This window comes from Rhodamnia argentea, chromosome 2, assembly GCF_020921035.1.
Source record: "Rhodamnia argentea isolate NSW1041297 chromosome 2, ASM2092103v1, whole genome shotgun sequence".
NCBI lineage: Eukaryota > Viridiplantae > Streptophyta > Magnoliopsida > Myrtales > Myrtaceae > Rhodamnia > Rhodamnia argentea.
In genome coordinates this window covers 26,598,700-26,610,817 of record NC_063151.1, presented here as the reverse complement: position 1 = coordinate 26,610,817, position 12,118 = coordinate 26,598,700, and the positions used below count along the sequence as shown (strand labels likewise).

Genomic DNA, 12,118 nt, shown 5'->3' with positions numbered 1-12,118 from the left:
AATGTGGTCATTGGAAACGATAATACACTATTTTCAGTTAAGAATACATGTAAAATTTAAGTTGATTTTGGAATATGTGACAAGGTAGGTTCCAAGTGAAATATGCATTGACTCTAGAGTCGCTCACTCCTAACGAGAAGAGCATCTGGAATCTACCGCCGAAACAGATCGCCCCCAAACGAGAAAGGCTTGTAGGGTGAAAACTTAGAAGCTTCCTTAACCGGTTGCTTAGACAGATGCCTCCACGAGAAGAGACGGAGTTTGGTTTTGTAACGCGTCATAAATATGGTGGTTGGCACTATGGGAAAATCAAAGCTTAGTCAATTAATAAACCGCAGGCAGGCCCGACCACGTGGAATGCTTTTAATCACGAGACACAAAATTTCATTCATCACCCATTAATAAACCAGAAAATGCAATAGAGAGATCCAAAAAAAAATCCACCCACATCATTTTTAAAAATTAAAATCCCTTAAAAAGAGGCCCCATTTTGAAAACCCCGATCCATCAATGTCACCCCTACTTAACGCTTTTTGCTTTGCAAGAATCAAGAAAAATGGGGCAACAAGCGAAGTGTGATTTCTCCGACATAAAATGCTGAGGTGGACAAACACGATGTATAAAATATAGCGTGGCATGCTTTTGGTATCTCAAGTATCATGCGACATGAGCTGGCGTCAACGTTGGTGCATGCCATGGTGTATCTTCAACGAGCATCAGGGGCGCTCATGACACCTCCGAAGCCATGCGATTCGCCCACCAGAACCATTTTATTTGATTCGCAGGATGCTGTCGGTTCAGATCAAAATAGCAAGTGGGGACTGATTTGCGAAACATGGTCAAATCGCATTGATTCTTCACTTAACGGATTTAAGAATTAAGTCACTTTCGCAGCAATGGCTCTTCCAAGCAAGAAACAGATCTCTTGCATTTAGCCTGCTTCCTCACGAGCCATTAGATAAATCATTTAGATCTCATGTGGAGTTGTCTAACAAATGGGGAAAGTATTTTTGCAAGTTTCCAGTCTCTAGAGCGTAGGCGTAACTCGGTTTTTACCAGAAGAGTACTGACTACTGAGGGAGGAAGATCGCATTTATTGAATTCAAAACTGTTTCGAGTAAATAGCATCAAGGATGATCAAGACAAGGTGGGGCTCTAATAAATGAGCCAGTTCGCTTGTGGGAGCAACCTGTGAATGTTGGCGCGGTTGTCTTCGTGACACAGTTTTGCAAGGTGTGAGGATCAAAGCCCCTACACATTACGAGGCTTGCGTTGGCCGGATTGCTTTGGACTGATACTCTCTATCAGACCTGCCTTCGCGAGACCAAGCCTTCCGTTTCACTACAGATCGCACGTTATTTAAATGTTTAATCAATCAGGCAATGCCCGAGGCACTCAATGGTCGGAGAAGTCGAAATTGTCAACGCTAATGACATGAATAACATCCCATTCAACACTATTTATGTGACGGCGCCGGTCATTGTGCTCAATCCTGCCTAAAGTGTTTGACACAAAAGAAGTGAAAAATGGCAACAGAGGCAGCAATTGGTGTGAAATTCCTCACAAAGGAACGAAATGTGACGGGGTCAAACTTAGAAGACAGAAATGAGCAATTAATTTAAATTCAAGCCATGAAATCTTCCTTCGTGTGGTGATTACTTTACCATCATTTCCCTTGTTCAATATACATCCCTCACGAGAATCATCGGCCACAACAATACATCTGCCACCGAGCATCGTTATCAAGCATTCGGTAATGGAACTCTACATAATTACATCCTCGAGCAAGGACTGTAGGAGGATAATATATATACAACACTCGGTGTTTCCAGATCTTCCTACCTGGAGGAACAACCTCGAATTAGGCAGCCATTAAGTTTTTGGCAGGTGCTCTACACAATTAGCACGGCCGTTGCTGCCTCCAGTCGATCATGTGATGCCTTTGGCTCCTGTGTTTCTTCCGTCTTTTTCCTCGCCACCTCTTTTGGGTCCAAGAAGCTTGGCTGATTGGTCGAAGACAGAAGCCTTGCCCACATCCTGTCTGTAATCACGACCTTGTTCTGCCTCTCAATGATTCGCTACCAAAAGAAGACAAAAGGCTTCATTTGACTGGCAGAGATGGATATTGCGGTGTCATAGATATTACTTAAGGCTCATTAATGGATAAGGGTTTGATTGTTCAACAAGCAATCCTTCATGCATGCATTTCTCGAGATCCTCCATACTCAGAGAATCAGACCACACTCTCCAAGAAAATATAGGTAGATCCAGGTCTTCTGCGCCCGATATGATTTTGCCACCTAATTAATATCCTATGAGTCCATGAGTCTATTCTATCAACTGACATTGGAAATAGCAACTCCATGGAAGAGAGAGACAATCATCGCGGAGGAGACAAACAATTCAATCTTGTGAAGAAAGGCTTGGTGCATGCGTGTGATATAGATTGTTGTAATGCCGTCACAGCAGTCCTTTAATGCTATGGACTTTGGAACTATATATGCCAACAGCATGCTGCAGTAAATATCTCACCTTCCCCTACAAGCAAGAAACCCAACACAACAGCAGGATAATAGTAACAAGTGCTTAAGCTTAAGTAATGGATTGACTCACATAGAACGGAATGTAAGCGTGTCTCCCATTGACAGGGCCAACAGTAAATCCTGTATAGCCTGCCATTGCACCATGAATGGCACTATGAGCCAGGAGAGTGCAGTACACATTATCAGATGCATTGCTGGGAATAGCACGAATCATGTATGTGGGATCTGCAGATGAAAATTTTAGGTCAAATTAGTCAGTTTAACAAGGACAATTCATGTGAGTCAATCCATTGCTTAAGCTCAAGAATAGTGAAAGAAGCAACTTCAGCACACTAACCTATATACTTGAGATTTATTGCCATCTTTTGCATCCTTGCAAAGTGATCCTGCACAATTTTAACCAAACCTGTAAATCATGACTGCAAAGTACAATAAACTTTCTTGTCTATGATCCAAGAAATGACACCACTTCACTACATAAAATGGAATGAAAAAAATCCATGTGTGGCGCGTGTTATCAATGTAATAGGCCAGAACGACAAATGTTCAGTTGTGAAAAAGCTCATTTTAACATTTCGTATGAAGAAACCATGGCTGAAGACTGGAGTTGACACTTCATAACTCTATGCACTCAAAGAAGAAAGAAAGTTCTTGTCTGCTAATAATTTTCCTGTAAATCTCACGTGGGAGAGAGTTCATTTCATAACAGGAGGTCATGTTGCACAATAAGTGGCTGAATACCTTAATTTTCTGAGAAATCCAGAGGCCAACATCTTGAAGTAGCTTGTTTCCAGAAGCATCTGCCTGTTCCATGGTACGCATGCTTTCAGATAGGAGCTCTTGTCCTGCACCTTCAGCTATTACAATGACCATATGCCCATTCTCTTTGAGTCTTCTCTCAATGTATTCAAAAAGACCACCAGGGCCTTCAAGATAAAAAGGGGATTCAGGGATCAAGCAACAGTCCACATCTCGACTAGCAAGAGTAGCATGCATTGCTATGAAGCCTGCAAAATGTTTCATCATAATCACATGAGTGCATTGCCAGCCAACAAAAGCATAGAGATGTTATAACTTCATCAATCCAAGCAATTATGTAATTAAAATTCACTGTTTAACCAGACAAAAGGGACTACAGTAAATTCAAGGTGCCTAGTAGAAACTAGGCACATCCTTGATATTTCAAATGCATTGTGACTAGTATAGGCTGCTTTCATAGAGTACCCCGAAGACAAAAGGAAGCATTATTGCCAAATCGCAAAGTCATCAAAACCGCTAACTACCTGGACATTTCGTCAGAAAGAGAAATTTGAAGAATGTCAGCAAAATGACGCTTACCACTATCGCGACCCATTAATTTTACAACGCCAATTCCATTCTCGATGCTTTCAGACTCAACATGAGCTGCATTTATAGCTCGTTGTGCTTCCTCAACAGCAGTATCAAAACCAAAAGACTTGTCTATAACCTAAAGAAGAGGTATGAGACAAAAATAAGGTAATATTAAGATAAAAATATCATAGGCTGAAGTTCTACTTTGCTTGAACATTACCGGAATATCATTATCGATGGTCTTGGGAATACCAACAACTGCAACTTTCAGGCCACGCCTTCTAATTTCCTGCAGAGATGGATCAAATTGATACATAAGCACTGCCAGGCTAATCACTAAAGTTGATCCAGTTTGTAGAAAAATCATACGAAGATCACAAACTTTACAGAATCTGTCTCTGATGAGTGCAGATTTCACAACTGTGCCCAAATAAATTCATTATGTCAAATGTATATTCATTGTCCAAACAGCATTACCTCAAAGATAACTGAAGCACCCTTCTGAGTTCCATCTCCTCCAATTATGTAAACCTGAGAGATGCACGACAATAGTACAAAGCCAGAGATCCTTGTTACATTGAAGCTACTGTAGACAGTAAGGGTTCACATTTATCAATAAAACGTTCATAAGCACAAAAAACGCATACCTGATTGATGCCCCTGTCCTCTATGCTGTCAACAATCTTTGAGGTGATATGGCCTCCTCTTGACGTCCCAAGAATAGTTCCACCACGTTTATGTATGTCATTGACAACCTTGGGCGTCAAAGTAATTGTGTTTCGTGCATAAAAACCTCTGTAACCTCCCTATACATTGGAATGGCATATAAGTAAAAGCACCATTCTGCCGATTTTCTAACTTTAGATATCAGGCAAGTTCTAACCTCTATACCAAGAACTCTGTTGACTCCATACATGTGGTGCAGGCCACACACTATCTCTCTAATGACAGTATTCAGGCCGGGGCACAGTCCCCCACATGTTACAATACAGGCGTGCACTTCATCTAATTCAAAATATACCTGAGAAAACAATGGCACGGGGTCACTTAAATTTTCAGGATGGCCAAAAACGTAGACAACAAATAGAAACAATGGAACACCTTCTGCCGAGGTCCAGCTCGCCGAAAATGGGTCCCTCTCGGGCTATTTTTCTGAACGACAATCTACAAGGCAGCGAGCACAATGCGTATCATCAAACGACATTATCACGGCATAAAATACCACGTACATGCAGAAACTAATGGAAAATTGAAAGCACGGAAAAGAATAATAAATTTCAAGAGAGTAATTTACCTTTTGGGCCACCGTATCATCCATATTAACAAAATACTGCCTGTTCCATCGATCAACAAATATGTTAAACTTTTAATGCAGCACGCTCGCCCAGAAATAAATCAATCAATAAAACCAGCAGCTCAAAAGCAGAGTCATGCCACGAACTCACTTGACTACTGAATAGGAAGGATTGTCTTGCAACGGATCGGGATATGTCTGCACGAGAGGTGGGAGGAAAGATCAATGGAACTTGCAGCAAACCTCGTAAAGAGTGCACTCGTGCACGAATGATACACCATCGGCATGACATAGATTAACCCTTGGACACCGCAATCCTACGTTTTTCCTCGTTTACTTCGCTGTTCCGGTTTGAAACAGACAAAAACATGGAAGCCATTATTACGGAACAAATGGTTCGTTCGCGTCTACTCGGATCAGCACAGCAAGATCCAAAATTCAATTTGGTGCAGAAAAACAACGATTATCGACGAGGAAAGATGAATGATGGCGACATCAGCAAGGACTCCAATTTTGCTTGCTTCCCCTTACCAGAAATGGATTATTGGCATGCATACAAAATGAAATAAGCAATTAAGAAACAAATCGTACGTCCAATTAAGCGGTAAAAAACCAAAAAACAGCTCTCACTGAACAAGTAGTAGTACAGAGAGCGATCAACTCCAACCAACAACTTCTCTCCCGAGTCATTCGAAATCAGCATCGCGGAACTACTTCTAGAGAGAGAGAGTACTTACAGGGAGGTCAGGTAAGTAATCGGTCAAGTGAGGGACGTCTTCGAGGACGTAGCCGGCCTCTCCATTGACGATCTTCTGGTCGGCGATCGCCGCCATGGCGCCGCCGTTCGCGCCGGGCGAATCGGAGGAGCACTTGCTGTGGTTCATCGAGCGACGGCGGTGATGGAAGGTCGCGGGACTGGAGGTGGCGGGGTCGAAGCACCGAACCTTCGGGGTGGAGATTGAAGCCGAGCTCGAGATGGTGGAGGTGGTGCTGGAAACGGTGGGCATGGTGGTCACTCGTTCCGCTGTAAAAATGAGAGCAGGCCAGCGACAAAAGCGCGCGCGTATTTGTAGCCGTCGATGGTGGGTTCATCAGAGGGCGGTAGAGGCGCCTTTGACTTAAAAAAAATACTGTTTTTCCTTCTTCTTTTTTGTCTTGAATTCTCTTTTTTGGGGGGAAGAAGAAGGCGGTAGAACGCTGGGACTTGACTCGAGCTCTGGGCCGTCGAAGCTGGTGAGAGGGGTAAAATGGTACTTACACACGCATTTAGCATGCGTGCTTCGTTGACGTCAGCACTCTCGCTTCAAGCAGGATTTTGTTTTTTTTTACTGCTCTTATAATCATGTACCTGGTCCCACTGGAATTATTGCACCTGCAAGGCTGCACCTGCTTGCTTTATAATTTATTTAAGCGGGGTTACAGCACGATTGGCAATCGATGCGTTCAGTTCGATTAATGATTAAATGGATAACCGACAAGGTGTTGCTTTAGATGGGACGAAAGTTTGCTCCAGCATTTTTGGAATGCTTTCGTTCGGCTTACGAAGGAGCCTATTTCGCGAGAAGACTCGCATTTGTTCAAGTGATCATTAGTTCAAATCGCGGTTATGGCAACTAAGAGGGGAAGGATTTTGTTTTATGACTTGATTATACTTTTAAAAAGTTTTAGGATATGAATGTACTTTCGTAATAAATTTTAGGATTTGATTGAACTTTTTGAAAGTTTTATGATCCATTTGTACTTTCGTAACAAGTTTTAAGACTTTCAATGTATTTATTTTAATGCTACGTTTGGTTATCCAGACATTTTTAGGATATCGTTGAATAGGATAAAGATAGGATAGGATTTTAAATATCCCGCCCAGTGTTTGTTGATGTCCGGATATAAAATGGATTCAATTAAATACTATCCCAATAAGTGTTTGATTTGAGGGATTAAAATTAAAAAGTAAAAACTATTCATCCTTCACAATCTACCGTCCATGTTGGGCACTTCTCTTCCCCGTGACTTCAAGGATGCCGACGAGGACATCGTCTCCTTTCGAGACATCCTTTTCGCCTCCCTCGACCAACTCGACCATTATGCCCTCTCTACCTCTCACTTCACTGCTTCAAGACACCCGCAAGTGCGAGTTCTCCCCCCATCTCTGCCTTCCTCTTCTACGGCGAATTCATCCCCTTTGAGACACCCCGGTTGAGTTCTCTTCAATGGCCACCACCATCACCGGTCAAGCCCCATGAATGCTGTCTCTGCCCGACTATCGCCAAGCCTCACAGACTCCATTACAGTCTCGCCGTCGCCGGCTCATGCGAGACACCGCAGTGCGCGTCTGCTGCGACCCAAGGCAACAACATATAGCCTTGCACCAACACTGAAACAGGTCTTGAGCGAGCCCAATGTCAAACTAATCCTAGATTGTTTCTTTCAGCGATTCCTAGTGATCATGGCAAGGCCATCCGATAATGCTGTATTTTTTTGTCAAAGAACTCATTAAACATTGCCATATGAGAAATTGCATAATATTAAATTAAATCTCTTTTAAGAAAAATAGCCCGGATACATCTAAAATTTCAAAACTCTCATTAGATTTTGCTCCGACTATAAAGAAAACTTCCAGATGTTTTCTTTCACCAAAACCCCGTATAGTGCAATCAAGATATCAAATAGAGGTGTCCAAAAAGCCCACACGCAGCCCGACCCAACCCGGCCAGGCCCGACTCGGCCCAGCCCAAAAATTTACCCTAATTTTCGGGCTAGCATGGTGCTGTTAGGATCGAGCCGAGTAGGGTCGGCCTGGTTCCAATTTTTTTTTTCACCCACATTTTCTTTTTAATTTATCTTATTTTTATTTTTTTTTTTTATATTCTTTCATTCGACGAACATGTCAAGCGATTTTAATTAAAAAAAAAAAAGAAATCGACCTGACCCGTTGACACCCGTGATATCAAATTCTCTCTAATCGAGCATTTTTATCTTCAAATACCATAATAGAGTCCAGATCAGCTTTATCTTCAGAAACCCGAAGTTTTCCGGCGACTTCCATTCACTCGACGAGTCTTTGCCGAGAAGCACCTCCCGTTCCTACGATCCCTTGCTTATGTTCTGGAAGATTTCCTAGTGTTGTTAACTCATCTATAAGGCCACATGCGGGAATTACGGTACAATTCGATCGGGGCAGGAAGTAGGTCGTTGCCGATGGGAGGAGCGGTGGCCATTGGAGTCTGGTGATGGTGGTGCCACGCAAAAGAGAAGAAGAGCGGTATGGTACAAGAGGCGTGATTTTTTTTAACGAGTTTTTCAAAATTCACATATCCTATTGGGGTCTATCCCACCTCCTCGGTGGGATTTTTTTATTCGGAGTATATCCGAGCTATATTCGATCATGGTCGGATTTCACGTCACTCCAAACATCGGATTGAATAAAAGTTATAATATCAGAAGTTTTATCTGATTCACCAACGAAGCCTGATTTATTTTCCAAACTCAAATATCAAATGTTACTATGCAGTGGTGTCAACAACATGCAAAACATCAGGGATGTTTGGTTATAATATGGAAAAGGCAAAAGGATAGTAGAATTGAGTCAATATGCATAATATGCTTATTGGTCAATTTTGCTTCCGAGCCGAACCAAACTACAAATTTTAAGTTTAGTTGGATTTGATTTCAAATCATTGTTTAGTTCGTTTTTATTTCAAATTGGACCGAACTAACTGTACGTTCCTACCTTTATCTCTTAACAAACGATCTTTCTCGTTCACTTGTCAGCTTCAATTTTTTTCTTTCCATGCATTCACTTGTCTAATAGAAAATATTCAACGGTTTCGAATCACCACATCCGATTGCTTCAAAATTGCCAATCGCAAGCCGGCAACAGCTACAGTTTGTCGATAAAAAATGCCAATATCTATGGTCACTTGCTCAACGGGTTGCTCAAAGACTTGTTTGTTTATGATTAAGTAAGAAAGTAATATCTTGTGTTTTTTTTTCTAATTTTATCCAAATTCTAAAAAATTATGAAAAGTTACACGTGGCTACGTTTTAACGGTTATACTTCATGAAAATTTGAAATATTCGGGATTAGAAAAAATGTCAAGTCGCGCTATATTTGAATCAAGTAAAAGCCAATTCGGAATTTAGAAAGTGAAATGTGACCATTGGTGTGGCTTAGACACGAGATTTTTTTTTTTTTTGTGGACCAATAGCTAACGGATGGGATGAATCACAAAGGGATAATATTGTGTTGTTTTCACGGGATCAAAGGCAGTCCATTGAACCCGAAATTTTTTTTTTGGTCGAAACTAAAATCTTCATTTCATTGTAGACCATGTTCCATTGAAATCGGATTTTTTTTTTTTTTGTGTCGAAACTAAAATCTTCATTTCATTGGAGACCATGTTCCATTGAACCCGGATTTGAACAAGTATTTTCTCCACATCCTTGATTCCAGTGCAAGTTGGGCTTATTGGGCTACTCAACCGGTCCATTAGGCCCATACTGATGGTCAAGTCATTGCAGACCCTGTTCTATCTTTGAAGACAATTCTTTCCGGCCAGAAGTTTCGAAGGACTTGACTTAGGCTTTTCACCCGGTGATATTACAAGATCAACAAAAAAATAAAAAAAAAAAATCATAAATTTATTGGGGTTATGTAAATTCAACCCTAAATTTTTTTTCTTACCAATCAAGCCCTAAATCTTTTACTTTAGTCTATTTAGCCAATTTTGGCCAGCCCACACCGACTTGAACACCGGTTGGCGATATAATATTTTATTTTGATTATTTTGATTTTGTATTTTATTATTTTCTTCTCCTTTTCTTCCTCCTCCGGCTGGCTCGGCTCGGCTCGCCGACCCCTACCAAGGCTGACCTCACCGGCCATCACATCTGGCCGGACCGGCCATAGGATTAAGAAGAAGGGGAAGAAAGAAAAAAGGAAAAATAAATAAATAATAAAGAATTATGCCGACGGCCGGTATTCACATTAGCGCCGGTCGGCCAAAATTGGCTAGATAGATTAAATTAGTATAGCTGCAAAAAGATTTAGGATTGAATCCAGAATAAAAGTTTAAAATTGAATTGACATAATTATAATAGATTTATGTCTTTTTTTTATAATTTTATAAATCGTAGTCTCTTACTATTATTCTCTAATGCTCACTGTGATTCCCATTATTTTTCGGAGCCGCGACGCGTGGTCTAGTAGGAGGCTCGACGATATTTTTGTTCTCGCTCCTCGACTTTATTTTTTTTTTCTGTAATTAACACAGAATAGAGCTCGATATTTTTCTTGTCCTGGTTCACCTCTTGAGGTAAGAGAAAGCAAATCCAATGTCCTCAATTGAAGTGCTGGTTTGTTCGCCTCATAGGCTTATTGCTTTAGATGGACCATTTCGGAGAGACTAGTTTAATCCACTATGTCTTGATATCGCCGCATATGAACGCAAATGCCACATTTGGTTGTTTGGATTTCGGATATGATAGGATGTAAAATCGAGTGATTTTGCTTTATCATATTCACTATTTGGCTAATAGCAATAATAAGGCTCGATGTTTTCACATCCTTTCACGTCCATTGTTTGATATAAACGGCATATTAGTGTAAATGGCAAGGGTATCAAAACTAAATCGAAAAACCGAACCAAAAATTTGTGCAATTTGATTCAGTTCAGTTTTCGCTTTTATTAATTGAAAAATAACAATTCTTTTTTTTTTGTTCAGTTTACTTTGGTTTGGTTTTGTTATTGATATCGAAACGAAAACTCTTTTATTTTTTTTTCATTTTTCTTTCTATTCTTTTATTTTTTCCTTTTTTGGTGGCTGGGAGTCGGTGGAGCAAGTGAGGGATCATGGCCCTTGCTGGCCACCGCAAGAGCTTGCGACGCTCCGTCTACAAGTGGCCGCGACCCCTCATCCACGGCCGGGGAGGTCGCCGGCCCTTAGCCACCAAAAAAGGAAGAAACCAAAGGAAACAACGAAAAAATAAAAAATAAAAATCGAAAATCGAACCGAACCGAATTGAATTTTTGTTTCGGTTTGTATTCAATTCAGGGTGAGATTTGGTTCAATTCAAGCTTACCTTCTGATGGTTTAGTTCAGTTCGGTTTGGTTTTTTTAAAAAACAGAATTGTTTTTTTGGTTGAAAAATTGAACTATTGACACCCCTAGAAATGAACTTAAAAATTGCAAAAACCAAAGAAGGTAAGAATCCTTCATACTTCATTTTTATTTACTTATTATTTTTATTTTTTCCTATATCATTTTTTAATTATTTTATTTTTAATTTTTTTTCCACTTCCACCATTCTCTAATAAAATCTTATTAAATAATAAACTTTAATAATATACCTAAAATATCTAATAAATGTAAATACTAAATTTATGTTTACATACTGAATTTGTATTATAAGTAGAAAGAAAATTGAACATAAGAATAAATGTATTTTTCTTTATTCTTTTTTTTTAAATATATTAAAATTTTCTTTTTCCATACTGTTATTTAAATATGATTGATTTTAAAAAATATTTATTAGAGAAAAATAACTTTTATATTATGAATATTAAAAATCTTATCCACTTTTATCTCAACTCTCCACCGAATAATTTTATTCGAGCTATATCCTTTTTATATCCGATATTATTTTGTCTTGAGCATGCATAAAATAAAGGATATGATAACTACCTAACGTAGCCAAAAGGATTAGCAATTTTATTTTTCATTTTAATTATTTTAGTGAACGTTAACCATGGATAAAGGGGAAAAAAACGTTATTCAAGCACACATTTTTTTCTCCAAAAATCATAGATCAAAGGGTCTAAATGCAGTCAATGCGGCGTCGGACGGATTGGTGAGACGCATGGATTTTCGACGGTTAAACTAATGAGGTTCCATGTTCGACTCTCAGCGATAACGTCTTGGGGAACTTACTTGGTGGTATTGACAAAACCCT

General features: G+C 39.9%; 1 protein-coding gene across 2 annotated transcripts; it reads right to left on the bottom strand.

Annotated features, from left to right (window-relative positions):
- Nucleotides 1-1,596: 1,596 nt before the first annotated feature.
- Nucleotides 1,597-6,302, bottom strand: LOC115737575 (ATP-dependent 6-phosphofructokinase 3-like). Of its 2 annotated transcripts, XR_007197384.1 has the most exons (14): nt 5,907-6,302; nt 5,321-5,367; nt 5,170-5,209; nt 4,977-5,039; nt 4,759-4,896; nt 4,523-4,681; nt 4,353-4,406; nt 4,096-4,164; nt 3,882-4,011; nt 3,285-3,550; nt 2,881-2,929; nt 2,614-2,768; nt 1,774-2,078; nt 1,597-1,712 (listed from the first exon to the last, which is right to left on the bottom strand). XR_007197384.1 is itself a non-coding variant. In XM_048274024.1 (13 exons), the coding sequence occupies exons 1-13, from the start codon at nt 6,174-6,176 to the stop codon at nt 1,893-1,895; spliced, it is 1,626 nt and encodes a 541-aa protein (XP_048129981.1). In that variant the 5' UTR covers nt 6,177-6,302; the 3' UTR covers nt 1,597-1,892. The 2 variants fall into 2 exon arrangements, 1 of the variants encoding a protein (XP_048129981.1); XM_048274024.1 differs by having other exon boundaries at nt 1,597-2,078.
- Between the last annotated feature and the right edge of the window lie 5,816 nt (nt 6,303-12,118).

Coding starts and splice junctions, on each gene's coding strand:
- LOC115737575 (XM_048274024.1), bottom strand. CDS start 6,176: ATGCCCACCGTTTCCAGCACCACCTCCACCATCTCGAGCTCGGCTTCA. Junction 4,897..4,976: donor GAGCTGGACCTCGGCAGAAG/GTGTTCCATTGT, acceptor TTGTTTTCTCAG/GTATATTTTGAATTAGATGA. Junction 4,682..4,758: donor ACAGAGTTCTTGGTATAGAG/GTTAGAACTTGC, acceptor TCCAATGTATAG/GGAGGTTACAGAGGTTTTTA.